At 39.5% G+C, this 22,535-nt stretch overlaps 1 protein-coding gene across 2 annotated transcripts; it reads right to left on the reverse strand.

Moving 5' to 3' along the window:
* Positions 1-585: 585 nt before the first annotated feature.
* On the reverse strand, positions 586-22,312 carry LOC131218939 (uncharacterized). Of its 2 annotated transcripts, none has more exons than XM_058213828.1 (5): positions 21,756-22,310; positions 13,451-13,595; positions 2,530-2,692; positions 1,874-2,083; positions 586-754 (listed from the first exon to the last, which is right to left on the reverse strand). In XM_058213828.1, the coding sequence occupies exons 1-5, from the start codon at positions 22,249-22,251 to the stop codon at positions 749-751; spliced, it is 1,020 nt and encodes a 339-aa protein (XP_058069811.1). In that variant the 5' UTR covers positions 22,252-22,310; the 3' UTR covers positions 586-748. The 2 variants fall into 2 exon arrangements, with proteins under 2 accessions (XP_058069811.1, XP_058069810.1); XM_058213827.1 differs by lacking the exon at positions 586-754 and adding an exon at positions 762-1,039 and having other exon boundaries at positions 21,756-22,312.
* Positions 22,313-22,535: the final 223 nt, after the last annotated feature.

The following is a 22,535-nucleotide window of genomic DNA, read 5'->3' on the forward strand; positions in this document are numbered from 1 at the left end:
TATTATGATATTTCATGATTAATCAGTCCAATTTGGTGAAAAAAATCATCAAATTTTGTGCAACTGAACACACTGACTCAATTTATATTTGTCATCTTTGAAACATAGTCCATGCTATTAATTAAGCACTTTGTTACGATTTACAACATTTCATATTGATACCAGTGAGCACCTAGTAGTATGCAAATGAGAATACCTGTTCCATTTGGACATCATCTTGCTTTGACATTTAGATGGTGACATTTGAACTTCAGCAGCAGTTATTGTTGTGTCAAAGAATGTGTAAGCATCGCAAGTGTTAGCACAGCAAAAACCCTAAAAGTGCAAGTGTAGCTAGCAATGCCAAAATCAAAAGGAAACAAAATAAGAACAAAAATAGGCAACGACAGTGAGGCAAAACCAGAGAGACGATACAAATCGGGCAACATATATACCAAACCTATCTACATATTGGGTGCCATGGGTTAAAATTTTCTTTATATTATGTATATGAATTTCATAAATGTTTTACTCCAACCAGCACGCAGTTGAGTGTCAAGAAGAGAGCTTTAAATATAAAATGGTTACAATCCTAATACGGACCCATTTTGTACCAGGTTACACTCATGTTTAAGGTATCGGCAGGGATGAAGATCCAAAATGAAAGACACTGTAAAATGTAGCTCAGTTTCTTCATTACCTGCATCTGAGGGCTCCTTAAGTTCTAGAGCTCTTGAAAATGAATTTTTTTGGGATTTCCGTCCCCACATTAATCCTGCATATGTTCACCAAGAAAGATTGTATTTCATATTTTGTAATTATCAATGTATCACACTGGAACAACTAATTAGATAAACCAAAAATAAACAATATATATTGGCCAATTATTAATAGAATTGAGCTTCATCAGGCTATCCGCTACTCATACAATAATATTTCCTAAAGTCAGGTATCTTCACAAAGTAGACTTGTTTCAAGCTATTCCTTTAGTGAATCCCAGTGTGGATTGCTCCCAGTAGAAAAATCAGACAGAAATTATCTTAAGCATCCAACTAGTGACCTACGAATGGATGGTAGAAAAGAATATTGGAAAAGATAAAATTAAACAAAGGGTCTAGCAACAAGAGAGATAGGATTGTCCAATTGATCTTCAGGCACGGGCCTTTCCACGACTGGACCCATTCAATGAATCAAGATCATGGACTACAGTCCCACATGTCCAATTTGAGCAAGGTATTCCAAAATGCTTACGTAGTGGCCATTAGGGCCCAATATCATAACGGTAACAGCGGTGGCCATTACAGCCACCATTACCATCATGGAATACCTTGAATTTGAGAATTGCACATCTGATAAGCAAAATGGTCACCTGAACTCAAATAAATCCCCGAATTTGAACTTATCAGTTTACATATTGACCAACTGCCATTGTAATACACGAGAAGAACTAATAACAACCTACAGCTGGCTACAAGCTAACTTGAATGCAGCCCCATCTTTCCCACCAACATGCCATTTGTGTAGGACATTGGAGTCATGCAATCTATGGCCCCACCATGAAGATCACCAGGTGAAAAATTAGACGAGTCCATTATCAGGCAGGACACACCATTAAATGAACTGCCCACTTGACCTGACTTTCAAGACAGGTCATCTTCATGTTGACGCCAGCTTCTTCATGCGTCAGATGTCCTATGCATGTCACAAGTTTTGTGCGTAGGATGGGGCTGCATGCAATCAGCTGTCGGTGATCAGTTATCCTCAATAACATTTAAATCCTGGTTATTACGGGAGTGCAGAGATGCTTGTGAGTGAGAAGAAAAATAGTGAAAGTAAATCATTTGTAGATAAAAATAGCTTATTAATTAGTTGAAATAGGTGAAAGAAAGCTTACCCTGAACCTCTTTGGATGTGCACCATCGGAACTATAGCGAGTGACCTGAGATTGAAGTCTTGGAGCTTCATTTCTAGAGTACCTCGCTGGTTCCTGACTTTGGCTAACCCTTTCTTGTACATGATTCCTAGCAGCCTTTTGTTGTATGTTCCGGAAAAAGCCATCTTTATCCCAGCTTACCTCATAATCTACTCTAAGGCGGGATCCTTGCTGCAGAAAAGGCTCCATAAATCATTTGGTAATAAATATATGGGCTCTAGGTGCAATTCAAACTGAACAGTGTCCATCAATGAAGACCCTGAATGGCTTATTGTGCATTGGAAGTTGCTTTTAGGAGCAAATGGGATGTGCTCCATAAAATCTCACATGAGATGAAAAATGGACCTTCCAGTTCTTTACCACATGTAACATGGAGCAGAAAAGGCAGAAAAAGAGAACCCCACTTGGGTGTGGTTCAATTTTCAGAGTTGCCCCAAATGCAAGGTGGATGCATCCTAATTGAGTAGCAGAACCAATCCTGATTTGGCAGTGCTTCGAAGTGGCCCTTATCAGGTGAACATGAATAAGATCATGGGTAAACCAAACAAAAGCAATAGAATGGAAAGAAAAGGAAGGAGACTCAACAGTGGACTGTGGAAGGAAAACCAACTCCTCACCTTTTGCATCGAACGCCCACATAACACCTTCACCGCATTACAGAAATCATCATGATTCTCGAACTGAACCCAGATCTTGCACTGAAGACCAGACACAATTCCCACTCCTTTGCCCTCTTCATCTGTCTTACCTAGGTCATCGTCCCCAGCAACATTAAGATTCCTACAAAAGTTAAGGGACATCAAGAGATGGTGTGTGATATGCAACAAGTTGGTATATAAGATTACATGATTGCAAATTAGGTCAACAACATAAGTTCTAGTTTCAATGAGATAATGCAGTAAAGCAAAAAACATTGCTTACTAGATGTTCAGCGATCAGAAAGAAAATTTATGATTTTTAGCATGTAGAATGAAGGGTAAAAGTCTCATAGTTCCATTGGGAAATATTTATGGGCTCTACAACTATTCCCTCTCAAGCCTTGACAATAAAAAGAAAGGAATAAAAAAAACAAAAAATAAAAAAAGTGATTGAAAAACATATCAGTAGATTAACAACGAATGGATGGTAAGAAAGAACACAGTACAAGCACACATCAATGTATTAGGAACAAAAGAAAAGTAGATTAACAAGGGAAAAAAAAGTCCATATATAATAGGTTCAAGTCTCATTAGTTGTTCCAACCATAGTACTTGAACAATGTGGTCAATTTGAAACTCAGACGAGTCAACCAGACTCAACGAGAATTCGAGCCTAGCAACTTACTGGACGGAGTGACTCAAAAAGGACTCAACGTGACTCATCGAGTCAGCTCAAAACTAGGTCAAATCGATATGACTCAGCATGACTCAACTGAGTACTGACTCATCAAATGCCCACAGTTCATCTTACTTGTGCCCCACATGTGCAAAGCACCCCACATGCACCAATGTACCACATGTGCCATTATCCATCTTCGATCTTCCAAATATGCAACATGCCAATGGTGCCAATGTGCACAAGAGCTGTCATCTAATTTTAGTGCCCACATCTCAAATGTGCCAATGCATGTCTTGTGCCACATGCCACCGTACAACTTCAAGCACCTCACATGTAACATGGCTGCTGCAATTCAACTTCAAGCACCTCACATGTAACATGGCTGCTGCAATTCAACTTCAAGTGCCCCACACATGCCATGTATGCAATATGTGCCATTGTTCATCTCTAAGCATCCCACATGTGTCACATGTGCTAATTTGGCACATGCTTGTTATTACCTAAAAAAAATTCCAATTTGTTTTTGCCAAACAATAAACTTGAAAATAGATCATAAATTTCTACAAAAATTTGAAAAACAAACGAGGAAAACAATATTTTTTTCCCACAATTTCCCAGAAATAAAATTTCTCAAGAAATTCTATTTACTTTCTCATGCTTTTCATGAATCCAAACAGGCCCTAAGAGCGTTTTCTCTTGCAGCTCTGCTTCAATAGAAGCAGTCCATCTAGTTGCTCTGGAAATTCTGTTTTTCTATATTTGCCATTATCTTCTAGAAGAAAAAGCACCACCATGGAAGTTCCTCAGTTCCACAGGATGAGCTGTCAAAGCTAAATTGCAAAAGCCAGGGAATCACTCCTTCCACTTGGCTCTCTTTTACTTATTTCACTCCCAATGACCACCTTCCATTCTCTCACTAAATTGGATGAACTAGCATCATGAATTTCTTTTCTCATAAGAACAAGCTGAAAGATGAAGCTCTTGACCGTTTCTTTTAATTTCTCCAAAGGTGCTACCAGGTTATCAAAAATTCAGCTGTTTCTTTCATTCAAATCACACCCAAAGAATCCTTCCCCCATTGTGAATTAGCCCCTTGCCAACTTTCCAAAAACCTTCGCTAAATTACTTTGAAAATGTACAAGGTATCTCACAAAACTTTTTTCTGATCAAGAAAATCTCAAAAGAGATTTTAAGTGGCCCTGAATCTTGTTGTTGCACAATTTAGAAGCAAGTGCTTACTTGTTCCCTCCAATCTTTTTGTAACGACTGCTCAGGAAATAAAGTAAAATCTCAAAAAGTTTTAAAGCAACCCCAAATCTTGTTGTTGCATAACGTAGAAACAAGTGGTCACCAAGGTATTCCATATCGGTATCGGTTGGCATAACGGTGCCCACCGATATGGATATGGATACGGGGGCGTAACGGCCCGTAATGGTGCAATTTTTATTTTTTTTACCAAAAAAATATGAAAAAATATGGATTAAATCCGGAATATTCTAAGTATTCCAAATATGCATTCATTTATAATTTGGAACATGTTTATGGTGGTGTAACGGTCCACTCTTTGGTGAGAATGCTATATCGGGCTGTCTGATGGATTTATGAACCTGAAAACCTGAAATTAACTGCAAACCTTTTATATTTAGTTTTCTAACTAATATATATATATATATATATATATATATATATATATATATATATATATATATATATATATATATATATATATATATATATATATATATATATTTACTATAATGAATGTAATACCAAAACATCTTATATTTTTAAGTTTTCCTTTTATTTATTGTGCTAGTGCATTGCATACTTCATGACTCATATATACATTTCAATTCAATATATAGATTTAGGGACTTTTGTATCATATTATGTAATTCATATACCTAACAATTTGATATCATTTTCCTCAATAGATCTTTATAAAAAAAAAATTTTAAAAATTAAATTAGCGTAAATAGTATTGTCAATTCGGAGCTGATTAGGGGACTGTTTGATGCCCTCAACTAGCCTCAAATTAATGTAATCTATTGGCACTTATCCCACTAATGGATTGGTGGACATTTATTGGACAATGAAAAATGAAAAATACCAAATGTTCCTATTTCAAAAAACAAGTGTCTACAAACTGATAGTGAAAATTGTTCAAACAATTTAATTTTGGGATTGTGACTTAGCAACAATGGTCCCAAAATTTATTTGGTTAATTTTGAGTTGATATATACCTCATGTATAAATTTTTAGGGCCATGTACATGGGGTTCACTCGATTATGTATTATATATACATGTCATCCATCCGTTTTGTCAACTCATTTAAGGTATTGGAAAAAAAAAAAGAAGGTAAATCCAGATCTTAAGTGGACCACTAGTGGGCCAGGCGGGCCACCTCGATATATTTGTATATCCATGCTGTCAATCCATTTTGCCAACTCATTTTAAGGCATGGTCCAAAAATTCAGGTAGATTTAAATCTTCAAGGAACCACTAGTGAGCATGCCTTTAAAAGTGAGGCCCACCTCAATGCATTTGTTGTATATCCATGTGGTCCATCCTTTTTGCCCACTTATTTCAGGGCATGGACCAAAAAATGAGGCTGATCCAAATCTTAGGTGGATCACAAAATGGGCCTTAAGAAGATTTTAACGGTGGGCATTCAATCCCAACTGTGTGGTCCAATTGAGATTTTGATTCCTTCATTTCAAGGATCATGCTTTAAAATGAACTTGAAAAATTATGAATGGCATGGATTTACCATACATAAATCAAGGTGAGCCCCATCCCACGTAATAAAATAGTGAGTGTGCACTATGCAGCGTGCACTGCAGATTTAAAAAAAAAAAAAAAAAAAAAAAAAAAAAAAAAAAAAAAAAAAAAAAAAAAAAAAGAAAAGAAGAGAGAGAGGGAAATGAAAAGAAAAGAGGGAAAGAAGAGAGAGGGGACTGAACCAAGAGAGAGAGAGAGAGAGAGAGAGAGAGAGGCTGAAGCCGCAACCGCAGCAAGGCCACAGCAGCCGCAGCAATGTTGCAGCCCCATGATAAGAAGAAGAAGAAGAAGAAGAAAAGGAAAAAAAAAAGGTATGTTTTTTTTTCTGTTTTTTTTTAAACCATTTTTTTCATTTTTCTTTAGGGTTATGGACCGTAACATTTGTTGCAGTACCATAACGGTCGTTACGAACCTAAAAAAATAGAGGTGCCCCGTTTCGGAGCCGAATCGCGTAACGATTGATGTCGTTACCATTACGTATCGGCCTTTACGGCCGAAACGTAACCGCATTGGGATACCTTGGTGGTAACTTGTTCCTTACCTCTTTCATAAATGAAGCAAATGCTTAGGAATTTGGATGCTCTATGGCACGATAAGGGGAGGACTTTGTTGGCAAGGCGTTCGGTATCGGTATCAATGGGCGTAATGGTGCCCACCGTTACCGATACGAATATGGCCCGTATCGGCCGATATAGGGGCGTAACGGCCGATACGGGTCCGTAACGGTGCAATTTTTTTACTTTTTTTTTATTTTGCCAAAAAATTCTTAAAAAATATGGATTAAATCCGGAATATTCCAAATATACATTCATTTATAATTTGGAACATGTTTATGGTGGTGTAACGGTCCACTCTTTGGTGAGAAGTTATATTGGTATGCCTGATGAATTTATGAACCTGACAACCTAGTATTGGCTATAGATCTTTCATATTTAATTATCTAACTATATAATATCATTATGAATTAATTACTAATACCAAAATATCTCATATTTGTAGGTATTGGTATATTACATACCTTATGACTTGTGTACAATTTATTTCAACATACAATCTAGGGGTCCAATTATGTAATTCATATATCTAACAAATTAATATAATTTTTCACAATAAATCTTAAGAAAAAATTTGAAATTATATTCAAGTAAATAGTATTGTCGATTTAGAGCTGATTTGGTGGACCATTCGATGCCCCAAATCAATGTTAAATTCATGCAATCTATTAGCACTTATCTCACTAATGGATTGGTAGATATTTATGGAACAGTGAAGAATGAAAAATATCCAATGATCCTATTTCAGAAAAACAAGTGTTTGCAAATTAACGGTGAAAATCATTTAAACAATTTAATTTTGGAATTGTGACTTGGCAAGAATAATGCCATAATTTAATTTATTAATTTTGAGTTAATGTATGCCTCATGGACAATTTTTACGGCCATGTACATAGGGCCCACCATGATGTATGTATTGTATATCAATGACATCCATCCGTTTTATCAAATCATTTTAAGGTATGGTCCAAAAATGAGGTAGATCCAGATCTAAGGTGGACCACTAGTGGGTGAGGCCTTGAAATTGGGGTTCACCTTGATGTATTTGTATATCTGTGCTGTCAATCTAGTTTGCCAACTCATTTTAAAGCATGATCCAAAAAATCAAGTAGATTTAAATCTTAGGTGGACCACTAGTGAATGACGCCTTGAACATAGGACCCACCTTGATCCATTTGTTGTATATCCATGTTGTCCATCCTTTTTGCCAACTCATTTTAGGGCATGGTCCAAAAAATGAGGCAAATCTAAATCTTTGGTAGACCACACAGTAGAGATTGAATTCCCACAATTAAAACTTATATTATTATTATTATTATTATTATTATTATTATTATTATTATTATTTGTTAATATTATTTTTTAAGTTGCGACTTGTGTTTTCCTTGATCCAGGTCCATGCAACCTTATCAACAGTTTCGATGGTAAATAAACATTACAATGGGCCATAATAAGTTTTTAACGGTGGGCATTCAATCCTACTGTGCGGTCCACTTGAGATCTGGATCTGCTTCATTTTAGGGACCATGCCTTGAAATGATCAGGAAAAACTGATGGGTGGCATGGATATATAATACAACACATAATCGAGGTGGGCCGCATGCACTAAAACAGTGCAAATGCACTAAGCGGCATCCGCCGCAGACTACTGGATAAAATAAGGTGCGTGGTTGTTTTACAACCACGCCCCCATTCATTTTTTTCGAGACTATGAGAGAAGGAGAAAGAAATGAGAGGGAAAAAGAAAAAAATGAGAGGGAAATAAAGGGAAAAGGAGAGGGAGAAAACGAGAGGGAACAAGAGAGGGTGGAGAGGGAGCCGCACCAGAGGGGAAAGAAGAAGAAGTAGGAAGAGGAGCTACAGCGCGCCGCGAGGAACTGCAACAGCGCCGCAATGAGTTGCAGCAATGTCGTAGAGAAGAAGAAGAAGAAGCAAGAATCAAGTTAGTTCTTTTTCTTTTTTTTTCGTTTTTTCTTTCAGGATTACTGCCCATAATAACTGTTACGGGCTCGTAACAGCTGTTATGCCTTGTAACAGCCGTTTCAGTTCCGTTTTCTGGACCTCTCCGTTTCAACCCCATATCGTATAACGGTAACCGCCGTTACCGTTATGTATTGGCCATAACGGCCGATACGTAACCGATTTGGGACACCCTATTTGTTGGCCATTGTTTTGTAATGAAGAACCTCAAGCCTGGGCCACAATGAAACTCAACCCAAAACTCAAATGAGCAAACTCGTTGACTCGACTCGAAACTCAAACGAGTCAATCCCTAAATCCAAAACTCACTGACTCAACTCAGAATTCAGAAAAGTCAACTCGAGTCCGTGAGATTTTGAGCCGAGTCTCTAGTAAACTCGGTACTAGGACTGACTAGGAGCATGGTTTGTCGTGATGGCCGTAATGTAACGGTAACAGTGGCAACCGTTACGCGTTACCGGGGTCGTAACGGCCATTACAGAAAAGTTGCCCCATAACGAAGCCAATACAAAGTTTTATTCAACCAAAAAAAAAGGTCGAAATGGCCATTACAGCTGTATCATAATGATAACAGTGGTGGCTGTTACGACCATCATTGTTATTATGGAATACCATGACTTAGAGAAGCTCGTCAAGTCAACTCAACATAACTCAAGTGGCTCGAACTGAGTCCCCTCCTGGGTGGACATCTTATTAAAAATAAAGAAGGTGAGGAGTGAGATTCAAACCCACAAGGCCCCATCATTAACCAAAAGAAGAAATGCTCTTAACCAGTGAGGTATATGTTTAGTTGCTCATTTGAGTTACATTCTATATTACTTATTCTCAATAAGTATTTTAAATATCTATTTAAATTTTATTTTTCCAATTTAGATTAATTAAATATCGACTCGGGTCAGGTCGAGTCTTTGAGTCAACCCAACCTGGCTTAACATTGAGTCAAGTCAAGTCGAGTTTTTGGGTTTTTGGACTGTGGTTAAGAGTCCTTAATTAGCTAGTTTTCTTGGTCAGAGATTGTTTTTAGTTTATTTACGATATGGAATTGATCAGTTTTAGAAATATTTTAGTTGTAACTGGCAAGCCAGATTTAATTGGGGTAAGGCTTAGATGATGAAAATGAACTTGCAAGCAAGGTTGATACCAATCTAACTCTATTTTTGGAGTGTAATAGGTTTTAGAAAGTCTTCATATAATAGACGCTGAGTTAGGAGAGTTCTAGAGTTGGAAAACTGAGTTTTAGGGTTGTTTAGGTGATTACCAACATAGCCCCAAGAGGAGTTACGAATTTTAACATGATACTTTTGATTTTTTTTAATTGAAGCATGATATTATGGATTAGTTTCAGGGCATTCCTTTGGTTTCCTTCTAGTTTGAGAAGAGTGATTCTTCTCATTTGTTTCCACTGGAAGGCTGTTCAGGCTTTTTAACAATCCTTATATAACTGTTCTGTAGAATATGTTATAGGAGTCGGAGTTTCATCCTAAACGCCAATAAAAAGGAGCTTTATCCTAAAAAATGGTACATCCAATTTTGAGTTTAGCTTTATACTGCATCAATTTTGATATCGAAGCAAGTTCTTTCGTTGGATAAAAGAAAGAGCTATGTACCAAAATTTGCACAAATTTATAATGGCTTTGGAATATCTTCCAGCAATTCAATGAAGGCACACAGAATATTCAAAAACTGCTAATTCATATAGAGCCATCAGACCGGCCCAACCAGAAACCACAGTTATATGCATTATATGGATCATTCAATATGACAGTATGAACATGATACCAAGGCAAAAACACGGACACCATGTAACATTATCACATATGCTATGGACCTCAAAAAGAAGCCCTTTCCTCTCCAAGTTCTCCCCCCAAGAATCCCTTTTCCCAAACCTATTGGTGCATCTATATAGACATTCCATGAGATTGACATAATTCTCAACTTCCTCACCATTAAGATCTCTTCTACGGGCCACAACCACACTAATTGAGTTCTAGTATAGAAGAAAGAACAAGAAACCATTATCTCCTTTTCATGAGCCAAATTCCACATTTTCACAACACAGGTCCCCCAATAAAAAGATTCATCGCTTGCCCAATTTTTCCAACTATCAATTAGATAACAATGATTCTAGATAACATCCCAAATAAACTAAGAAATCCTGAGGCGCATTTGTAAAGATGTTCCATGAAATTGACATAATCCTCACTTCTCACCATTAGGATATTTCTACGGGCCAGCAACCACACTAACTGAGTTCTAGTATAGAAGTATGAATAAGAAACCATCATCTCTTTTTCATGAGAGCCCAATGCCACATTTTCACACCACAGGTCCTCCCATAAAAGAATTTGCTGCTTGCCCAATTTTCCCAATTATTGGTTAGAGAACAATGGTTCTAGATAATATCCCAAATAATCCCAGAAATCTTGAGGCTAGATGCTCCCCCACCTTTTTTCAATAGGTGAGGCTAGACACAGCCAATGGGAACAGGTGGAATTGAAGTCAATTGAACAATATGGGTGTACACAGCAAAAATATAAGATCAATTTACGTTGAAAATGCCCCAAAAGAAGAGTCCTCCAGATAGGAATCAATCATCTACCATCAATAACAACAAAGAATCACTCCTCTAGAATCAATTACAAATGGCCATATAGGGGTATAGCAATATAGCATAGCTCCATGTGTATCGCCTTATAGGGGTATAGTTCCACACGTATGGCCTTATAGTGGTATAGTCCTTACAGGGCATAGCTAGGCCTCAGATACTATTCAAGAACCTGCTAGAATAAAGCCCATAACCCCTATTCATCCCCGTATTTCCTTCTCAATTTAATTCAAACTATACATGTCCAAGTTGTAAATAAAAAGAGAAAGAAGACTAAAAACCCTAAATACGAAGTCCAAATATCACTCGAAGACTAAGTGCATACAGCAATAGGACCTTGTAGGGCTGTACAGTTATACAAAACTCTTTTGTACGGTTGAACTGGTGTGCCCACAGTCCAACTGCTTCATAATCTGTGCCAGCCAATTGATGAGGTGGATCTAAAAGGCGAATAAGTTCAATGAGGTTGACCTATACAGCATAGCAAGTCTTTGGCCTAGTGAATTCACAAAATCACTGGAGGAGCAAGAATCACTGCTCTAGCATCGATTACGAATGGCCATGTAGGGGCATAGCAATATAGCATATTTCCATGTGTATCGCCTTATAGGGATATAGTTCCACACGTATGGCCTTATAGTGGTATAGTCCTTACAGGGCATAGCTAGGCCTCAGATACTATTCAAGAACCTGCTTGAATAAACCCCTTAATCCCTATTCATCCCCGTATTTCCTTCGCTATTTAATTCAAACTATTCAAACTATACATGTCGAAGTTGTAAATAAAAGGAGAAAGAAGACTAAAAACCCTAAATACAAGAGTCCAAATATCACTCTAAGACTACGTGCACACAGAAATAGGACCTCTTAGAGTTGTACAGTTGTACAAAACCCTTTTGTCCGGTTGGACTGGTGTGCCCACAGTCCAACTGCTTCATAATCCGTGCCAGCCAATTGATGAGGTGGATCTAGAAGGCATTAGAATAAGTTCAATGAGGTTGACCTATACAGAGGAGCAAGTCTTTGGCCTGGTGAATTCACTAGATCACTGTTGGCAGCAAGCTGGTAAGATGCTCTTCAGCAAAGTTGGAGCCCTCCAGCACTTTTAAAGTCAATATTGACAGGTGCTCATTTTAGCAACCCCAGACACGTGGGGGTGAGAGGTTTGACCTGGGACAGCAACAGAGCTGTTATCGCAGAGTTCTGGGTCCAATTAGGGTTATAGACTCTAGCTGGGCCGAAGCAATCACCTTGCCGCAAGTGTAAAGATGGCAAATGATGGTGGCCTCTTTCTGGTTACTCTCGAAGGCAACTCCTCCAATGCTATCTCATGGGCTAAGTCCAGAGTGTGCTCGTGGAGAGTAACTGACATGATGGAGGAAGTTTTGGCCTTGTGAACCAGTCATAAATCAAGAAACAGTTCTCCATGTCTGTCGGGTTTTGTTCCATGTGCTATTGCATGCAGGTATTTTTCTTCTTTATCTTCAAAAGAAAAGAAGAAAAGTGTACACAAGCAAGTTTGATGAGGTGGTCCTACAATACACTTGGGTTTTCAGTTTGCAAAAGTGGGGCCCATGGTTTGAAAACATTGATATAATTGGCCCTACTCAAGATGATCCATGATCCAAAAGTCTCTTATATTGGAAGAGCATAGCCATCGAAACATTGGCCTTTTTTGGTTGAACATGGACCATTTCTGTATTTTCCTTTAACCATGTATTTGCAGGCCACCAAAACTGTAAGCCTTATCGAAACTGAAAATCCAAAGTATATAGCGACTCTCAGGCCTAGCATGGTATAATGCCACTTAAATCCTACACAGATATGCCTACACCCTCATCAAATAACCAACCAACTGGCGAGTGCTAAAACTGGCAGTGAGACTCCAACAAAACTAGGGGACTTGACCTATGCAGACAGCGTACAATAAAGATGAATGCATTTCATGACATGGCAGCAAAACGCACTATTCCAAGAAATAAGATGCAAAGTCCATGCACTATTCGAGTATGAGAATTGACTCAAAGAATATCAATAACCAAGTATATATGAGACTGACAATCCCTCACCCCAAGTACGGCAAAAAAAAAAAAAAGCAACAACAGCATACGTGAATCAAAGAAGAAACCATACGACATCTAGCACAACATGAAGAAATCAAATACTCCTATGTAAATGCAGTTTCAGTAGAATATAAAAGAGACTCTACATGTAACATAACTCCAGAAAAATACAAGCTAAACCAAAATGAAGATGGGATCAATTATGAAAACTAATATAAAAGGAAACCTTGAACTAACCTTATCTTTCCAAATACTGAAAATATGGTATGTGTGACCAGCATTGAAGGTTTGGACGATACCCGCGGTTCCGCAAACCATCGGGATGGTACACCTTCCAAAACAAGCGTGTCCGCTCGTTGCCTCACACCCCTTGAATGAGAAGCTGTTGAACAATAATATCATAAACTACTATCAGTTGCAGGCCCACAGCAATAAAAATAAATAAAAAGTATTGTATTATTGTATTATATACAGCCGAACAGATGTGCCCCACCTTTCCATGATCCACATCATTCAATTAACAAGGTCCATCCTGGCTGGGCCGCGCCATGAAAGGGACACAAATTACCTGCAACCCCGAGCTCTGTGGGGACCAACATGATGTTTGTGTTATATCCACTCCGTCCATCCATTTCTCCAGCTCATTTTAGAACATGACACCAAACATGAGGAAGATCCAAAACTCAAGTGGGCCACGCCATAGGAAACAGCAGGGATGGAAATGCCCACGATTGAAACCTTTCTAGGGCCCACCATGATGTTCATATGCCATTCAATGCATACTTAAGGGTCTGTTTGGTGCATGGCATTAGGTGGGATTATGTGGTATGGAATTGCATTTGGTCCCATGCAAATGGACATCCAGCGTTTGAAAAAGACCATAAGGATTGGATTAATTCCGGTATCATATCATCTAGTCTCAAAAGTAGATACCACGGGATTTGTGGTGGATTTCGAAATCCACTACATCTGTGGGCCCCACATTGATGCATGTGTTTTATCCACGCTGTCCATATAGATGCACCCTTTACATGTGACATTCAAGTTGTATACACGAACAAGTGACCAACATCAATTATGAATCTAGTCCGTTGATTACAATTCCATGGTCCACCAAATGCGGGTTTTGCTTGATAGTGTTTTTTCCAAAGGAAGAATTTGACCCCGAACGTGGGATTGGACGATCAAAATACCATGGTATTTCCAGACATGCAGTCATTATGCAATGATGGTGTTAATTCCATCTAACACAACTCCATACAATTTAATCCCACAAACCAAACAGGACAATTCCCACCTCGATTAAGGGAAAACACAAATGTTGGCCTGATTCAAAACTACTGTGGCCCCAAGAAGGTTTCGATGGTGAGCATTCAACCCCAACTGTTTCTTATGGTGTAGCCCACTTAATTTTTTGGATCTCCCTCCTGTTTGTGGCTATGTCCTAAAATGAGCTGAAAAAATAGTTGGATGGAATGGATAAAACACAAACATCACAGTGGGCCCCACAGTGGTTGGGGTTGCATGAATCCCTATAAGGGGCAGTTATGAGCAGTGTCCCTACGAAAGCCAAACAAAATTATTAAGCTGAGTAAACCTGCCTAGAAACAAGGGCCTATTTGGATTTAACATCATGAAAGAAACATCCCACCACTTGCATTTTGTGGGATCTTATTCTTGTGCATTTGGCACATGCCACAAAATGCACACAGAGTGAACCGCTAAATGCTCGTGCACAAAAACTGGCCCATCCACATACTGCAAACCACTTGAAACAGGCCATAGACACCTGTAAATTCATGAATCATGCAATTCTTAGACGACCTCATCCCCAAATTGGGACCAAGGATGTGTTTGGCAACCATGAAATCAAGATTCATATGGTAAATTCACTGAGGTTTCCAGCCTAATTCCCAAAGAAAAAGATCTTAGGTCAGACCTGTTTTCATCTCATCTGCAAGTTAACCAAAGGGTCCGAGAAAAGCCCCAAATTCTTATCTTTCCCAAAAAAAAAAAAAAACAAGTTCTTGGAATTTCGGGTGATTAGATGCACTACTGAGTCGGATCACAATGATTAGTCTAAAAAAGTTAAAATGAGCAAATCATATTCACGTTAGCATTCATATTGGAAATGTAGGCTCTAAATTGCAATTTCATCATTTTCAACCTAAAACAGTGTTATTTATGATTCCCCCCAAATAAACTGAATGTTCACAATTCAATCACGTGTGTGTCCAAATGCAGCCTAAACTGTATTGAATTGCAATTATCAGTTTTCTAGAGTCCACAAAACCAAATTACAATTATGTTCCCCAAGTCTTTGTATTGCAGGAGTGACCCCCAAACTGCAATTGGTTAACTTCCCAGTCGAAACTGAAAGGAATATAAATGAAAACTGAGAGCTACTTCCGACTTGTGAAATGAAAATTGATCACCTACAGCCGGCTGTATGTTAACTTCACATGCAGGCCTGTTTTCCAACCAATGTATCACATGGGTTGACACATCTCTAACCTGTGCAAAAAAAGCTGCACCCATCCATCTGGAAAATCAGGCCAATCCACTCCTTTGGGGTGCCACGCCTGTATATTGAGTCAGACAAGCAGCTGTCAATTTAATCTACCACAATCGTGTGGCCCCTGGATAAGTGGACCTTTCTGATTTTGTGCCAGGTCATATTCATGGTGGGACCCACCATTTGCATGGCTTGGAAGTCCTACCTGGAACAATCAGTTGATTGAACTGAGTGATTTCACTGAATTCAATTGAACGTCCAAATGCGTGGTAGGATTTGAAAATAAAAATGAAAAAAAGATAAAATTATAAAATAAAATCTTGACAGAATAGGAATCAATGAGATAGGGGATTAGATTTGATTCGCTGACATTTTTTATTTATTGCTATCTTTGAGATATCCAAATCTTAGATAGATGGTATCTTTGAAATATCCAAATCTTGGATGGATACAAAGTTTTTCCTATTATTTAGTTGTTATCCAATGATAAAGTAGATATTGATTCCCATATATATAAAAAATTAAGCACTTGACCCTACACCTGGAGCAAGGATCAAATCATCTGGAATCAGAAAATCAATTCTAGGGATGCCCAAACTTGCCACAAAAGCTCAATAGATGAAGTTGATGGAGACCAAGGTCAAAAAGTTGGAACAACAAGTGCAAATACATTCTGGATTGTTGCGGGAGATCAAAGAGATAGCATGGTAGGAGAAAATGCAAACGACCTTGCCATGGGCCAATAACGTAAAGGCCTTGTGTATCCATTTCAGACCAACTGAATATGAAGACTTTTGATACCGCACTTTTAAAATTACATAAAGCAGGAACTACTCGTGACTACCAAACTAATTTCGAGCGGCTCGCAAATCAAGTTGAAAGATGGATAGAAAAGACTCTTCTTGTAGGTTGTCTCATTGGAGGGTTAAAGGAAGAGATTGGGGCAGAAATTCCAATGTTCCAACCTACTACTTTGGTGGCCACAATTGGGCTAGCACATATGCAGGAAGGAAAACTCCAACAGCTTCATCGCATTAAGAAGACCCAACCGACACCCAACACTAGTTCAATGATACCCAAAGTAGGAGCCACTCTCATTAAAAGAAATTGTCACAGGCAAAAATGCACGAACACCTGGAGAAGGGCCTGTGTTACAATTGTGATGAAAAGTTTGACCCAAGCCATCACTGCAAGTCACAACAATTGTTCCTACCAGATGGTGATGCCAAAGAGGAGATTGAGGAAGAAGAGGGACCGAAGAGAGAACGAAACTTGAGGACAAGGTTCTTCAAAAGGTGGTAGAATGGTAAGATCTGAAAATAACACAAAATAAAATAAAATCCTAACTGAATAGGGATCAGTGGTATAGCGATTACATTTGATTAGATCACATTTTGTATTTATTGATATCTTTGGGATATCCAAATCTTGGATGGATCATATCTTTGGGATATCTAAATCTTGGATAGATCCTAAGTTTTTCCTATATATTTAGTTGTTATCAAATAATAAAGCAAAGATTGCTTCTCATAAACAATTAAGCATTTGGCTCTACTCCTAGAGTAAGGAGCATATCATCTCGGTATCAGAGCATTAAGTGTAAGGATGCCCAAATTTGCCCTACGAGCTCAGCGGATGAAGTCGATGGAGGCCAAGGTCGAAAAGTTGGAAGAACAAGTGCAACAACATTCCAAATTGTTGCTAGAAAGAAAGGCGACCCTGTCATCATAAGCCTCCAAAATAAGTGGTATGCATTGTCAATGATCGAGGATGTAGGAGATTAGACCAATGATCGAAGCGAATCATGTGGATGTAACAGCATGCCCAATAGAGATAGTGTGGCACCCATCCAAGCAAGGTACATAGCTCTTGACTTTCCAAAGTTTGGTGGCGAAGATTCGACTAGTTGGGTCAAACAATTTTTCAAGTTTCAAAACACACTAGACGAAAAGAAGGTTCTATTAGCATCCTTTCATTTAGAAGGAGATGCGTTGCAATAATATTAAGGTACGAGAAAACACAAGCGACCCTACCATGGGCCAATTTTGTAAAGGCCTTGTGGGTCCGTTTCAGGCCAACCAAATATGAAGGTTTTGATGTCGCACTCTCGAAATTACATGAAAAGGGAACCATTCACGACTATCAAACTAATTTCAAGCAAGCCACAAATCGAGTTGAATGATGGATAGAAAAGGCGCTTAATGGTTGTTTCATTGGAGGGTTAATGGAAGAGATTGGGGTCAAAATTCAAATGATCCAAACTGCTACTTTGGTGGCTACAATTGGGTTGGCACACATATAAGAAGAAAAACTCCAATGGCTTGATCGCATCAAGGAGACCCAACCAACACACAACACCACATCAATGACACCCAAAGTAGGAGCTAATCCCACAAAAATTCAAAAACAAAAAAACTCATAGGCAAGGATGAAAGCATGGCAGGAGAAGGATTTGCTTTATAATAGTGATGAAAAGTCAGCCCAAGCCATCGCTACAAATCATAAAAATTGTTCCTACTAGATGGTGATGCCAAGGAGGAGATTGAGGAAGAGCGATGGAAGAAAACGTCCCCAGAGGACAAGGTTCTTCGAAGGGGAGTAGAATGGTATGATCTGAAAATAAAATACAATCAATAAGGACTAGTGGGATAGGGATTAAATTTGTTTAGGTGATGCTTTGTATTTATTGCAATCTTTAGGATATCCAGATCTTGGATGGGTCATATCTTCAAGATATCCAAATCTTGAATAAATCCTAGGTTTTTCCTATATATTTAATTGTTATCAAATTATAAAGAAAAAATTGATTCCCATAAACAATTAAGCACTCAACCCTACTTCTAGGGCAAGCATCACATCATCTAGTATCAGAGCATCAATTCTAGGGATGCCAAAACTCACCAAGCGAGCTCAACAAATGAAGAGATGGCGGCCAAGTTTGAAAAGTTGGAAGAACAAGTGCAACAACATTCTGGATTGTTGCAAGAGATCTAAGAGACCCTATCCAACATAAGCCTCCAATATAAGCAAACTGCGTTGCCAATGATCAAGGATGTAGGAGATTGAACCAACGATCGAGACATGAGGAGCAAATCAAGTGGATCTAATGATAGGCCCAATAGATTTGAGACGTGAGAAGCAAATCAAGTGGATCTAACGATAGGTCCAATAGAGATAGTGTAGCACCCATCCAAGCAAGGTACATACCTTCGAATTTCCAAACTTCGGTGGCGAAGATCCGACTAACGTTGAACAATTTTTTCATGTTTGAAAACTCACCAAAGGTATAGAAGGTTCTATTAAACTCCTTTCATTTGGATGAGATCAAGTGCAATAGTATCCGATTTCGTAAAGGCCCTGTGTGTCTGTTTTGGACCAACCAAATGTGAAGATTTTGATGCCACACTCTCGAAATTACATCAAACGGGAACCATTCACAATTATGATACTAATTTTGAGAGGCATAGAAATCCAGTTGACAGATGGATAGAAAGGGCTATTGCATGTTGTTTCATTGGAGGGTCAAAGGAAGAAATAGGGGCCAAAATTTGAATGTTCCAACCTACTACTTTGGTGGCCACAATTGAGCTAGGACGCGCGCAAGAAGAAAAACTCTAATGGCTTCATCCCATCGAGGCAACCCAACCGACACCCAAGGCTACATCAATGATGCCCAATATAGGAGCCGCTCCCATAAATAAAAATAAATAAAAATAAAAACTGTCATAGGTGGAGATGCAGGCACGTCGAGAGACTGCTACAATTGCAATAAAGAGCTCGCCCCAAGCCTAATGCAAGTCGAAGCAATTGTTCCGAAGAGAAGATGGTGCGATAGTGGCGAGAAAAAAGGGATCAAGAGAAAGCCAAAATCAGGGGAAGAGGGGAAACGATGCTTGAGGAGCATCAGTTTGAAGAGGGAAGGGGGCAGAAAGCAGGTGCAGGGACCAAAAGGGAGAGAGAGAGAGAGAGAGAGAGAGAGAGAGAGAGAGAGAGAGAGGAGATGAGGCAGGATGCGAGAGCTTCCAAAGTTGTTTGTGGTTTAACTCCTTAAGGGATGGCTTCCAATTAACTTCTCAAGAGTCTTCAGCAGGGCTGAAATGGTCATGGAAGTCAACATCCCGCAAAATCAAAATACCTCCTATTATCGTGGTTTTGCATTCGTCCAAATGAGCTCAAAAGAGGTGGAGTCGGCCATCAAACTACTTCACGAAGAGAGTTTCAGGAGCAAGAAGCTTAGGGTTCAACAGGCTCGATTTGACCCTGCTGTAAAGAATAGAGAAGGGGAGAGCAAAAGGAGAGCAGGGGAGCAGGTGGCAGAGAGAACGTGCCAGGAAACAAATACAAACCATATCAAAGAAATCAAAGTGAAACTATCATTGTAGAGGGAGGAAGCTCTATCTCCTTTAGAGATGCAGTAGCGGAGAAGCAGCACAGTCAGGGTTCGTAGGATGAGAGGTATAATCAATCGCAGATTCTGAGGGAGAGAAAATCATCAAAAACCGTTACAAGAGAAATGGGAGAAGAAGAGGTAAAGGAAATGAAATGGATTTGGACAAAGGAATCCGGCAAAGGGTCAACAGTTTATGTCATATTGGAAGTGATTGAAAAAGCCATGAATACTTTGTAATGGTTGGTGGAGATATCTTCTCTTCCAACCCAAACCGGATGGCTGCATTTTAGAGGACGCCTTGATTGTCACCCCACTGTGCGCAACGAAAGTTAGAAATGACGCCAAGGTTATTTTTCAAGTGAAGATAGCAAAGGGCTCTGCCAATCAACCCAATCTTACTGCTAATCAAAAGTTATCTGAAGCTCAGATTTGATGGTCCAAGGATGTATTGGAAAGCGTAAAAGGCATGGCAAGCCTGTCTTTCGAAGCCCAAGAGGAATATGTTTATGATTTTCTCCAATTTGTTAAAGGCAAAGAAGATCAAAGGCTTCACAAAGATCAGCTGTTGAAGGTCAAAAAGTCTCCCAGGGGCCGGGCTGCAGAGAGCCTTTGAACTTTAGAGTCCTCAATCAATTACAACTCTTCAAGCAAGTCAAGTGGTAGCAAGAGGGCAAGAGGGGGCAGAGCAAGTGATCAATGTTAATTCTCTCTTAGGACGTCAAAGGATTGGGCTGCAATTTGAAAAGGGCCCAAGTGAGGAAAATGTGCAAGAAATCAAAGGCAGATGTTATAGTGTTGCAGGGGAAAAAATAAAAAAACTTCAGGCGGTGGATAGAGGTATGTTGAACTCTATTTGAGGAATTCAAAACAAAGATTAGGTTTCTTTAGACGCTTCTGGTTCTGCGGGAGGAATTCTTGTGGCTTGGAATGCAAAGGTCCCAAGAAAAGAAGATAATTTCGCAGGATCCTGCTCAGTGTCAGCTGTTCTTCAAGAATATGCCTCTGGTTTTAAAGGGGTTTTCTCTGCTGTCTATGGTCCATGTTCTCCTACCCTAAGGGATTAATTGTGAACTAAGCTTTCTTCTGTTAAACAAAGGTGGACCTCTAGTGGTGTATCGGAGGTGACTTCAATGTAGTGCAGTTTTCGTATGAAAAGTCTAACAGGGGCATGTTAATAGCCGCATGACTCAGAGTTCCTCGGACCGGGTGGCTTCTCATGATTTGGTAGATCTTCCTTTGGGGGTGCTAAATTTAGCTGGAGAAACAATCAAACTAAAGTTATTCAACGATGCCCTGCTCCAAGCTCCATTTAGTGTGAATATACAGCTTCTTACTTGTAACTAACTAACATGTTACCCAAACACAAAAACTTACTTGTAAGGGACTTACAGCTTACATCCCACCGGGACTACCTGTAAGTGAATTTCACTCGTAAGTCGCAACTTAGAGAAGTTACAGGCATCCAAATGCCCCCTTAATTGTTATCAAATAAAAAGCAAAGATTGATTCCCATAAACAATTAGTGTCTTGTGCACTAGGAGGTAGATCCCCTCAAAGAGGATAAGCACTTGACGCTGCTCCTGGAACAAGGATTATATCAATGCAGCCCTAAGGTGGGTTTGTAGGGTTTAACTAACCTCGGCTACCCAACGCGTAAAACTCCTCCCATGACTTCTTCAACAGCTCGAAATCATCCGAGGCGGGAATCCCGGCATTCAATCTGAACTTCACCCCTTCGAGATTCAGCTCAATCCCCTCCATGCGATCGACGACGGACCTCCTCCACTCGACGAACCGTTTATGATCATCTTCCACGTCATCACCCTCCCTCTTCTTGAGGAAGCTCAGGTCACGGATGTAGAGAGTACCAGAAGCGACGGGATCCTCGCGCTTACGCTTCTTGAGGTCTTTGGACCGTTCGATATGGAGATCGTCTTCGGGGACGGTGATAGAAAGTGAGGATTTGAGGAAGTCGAGGAGAGAGCGCTTGAGATGCCATTCGTCGATGGGCCTTACGGAAGGATCTGAGCGGTAGATGGTGAGGAGGAGCTTGAGGCGTGGGGCCAGGGAGAGGCCATTGTCAAGATCTAGGGCTTCTGTTGGGGGGAGAAATTGCAGCCGTCGGATGCCCATATTCCACTCGGGTTCTGCTCTGCCCTGCTCGGCTCCCGGACCCGACCAACATAAAAGCAAAAGGCTTGCTTGCTGATCTCGGCCTAGGTGCCCGCCGGAAACGGATTGGCTACTCCCCCTGCCACCGGCCAATGGCTGGTGGTCGGTGCTCCGTGGGCCCCACCATGATGTATTTGTTTCATCCATGCCGTCCATTTATTTTTTTAGATAATTTTATGGTATGAGGATAAAAATTAGTTACATGCCAATCTCAGGTGGACCACATTACAAGAAACAGTGTTGAA

The sequence above is a fragment of the Magnolia sinica genome, chromosome 11, assembly GCF_029962835.1.
Source record: "Magnolia sinica isolate HGM2019 chromosome 11, MsV1, whole genome shotgun sequence".
Classification (NCBI taxonomy): Eukaryota; Viridiplantae; Streptophyta; class Magnoliopsida; order Magnoliales; family Magnoliaceae; genus Magnolia; species Magnolia sinica.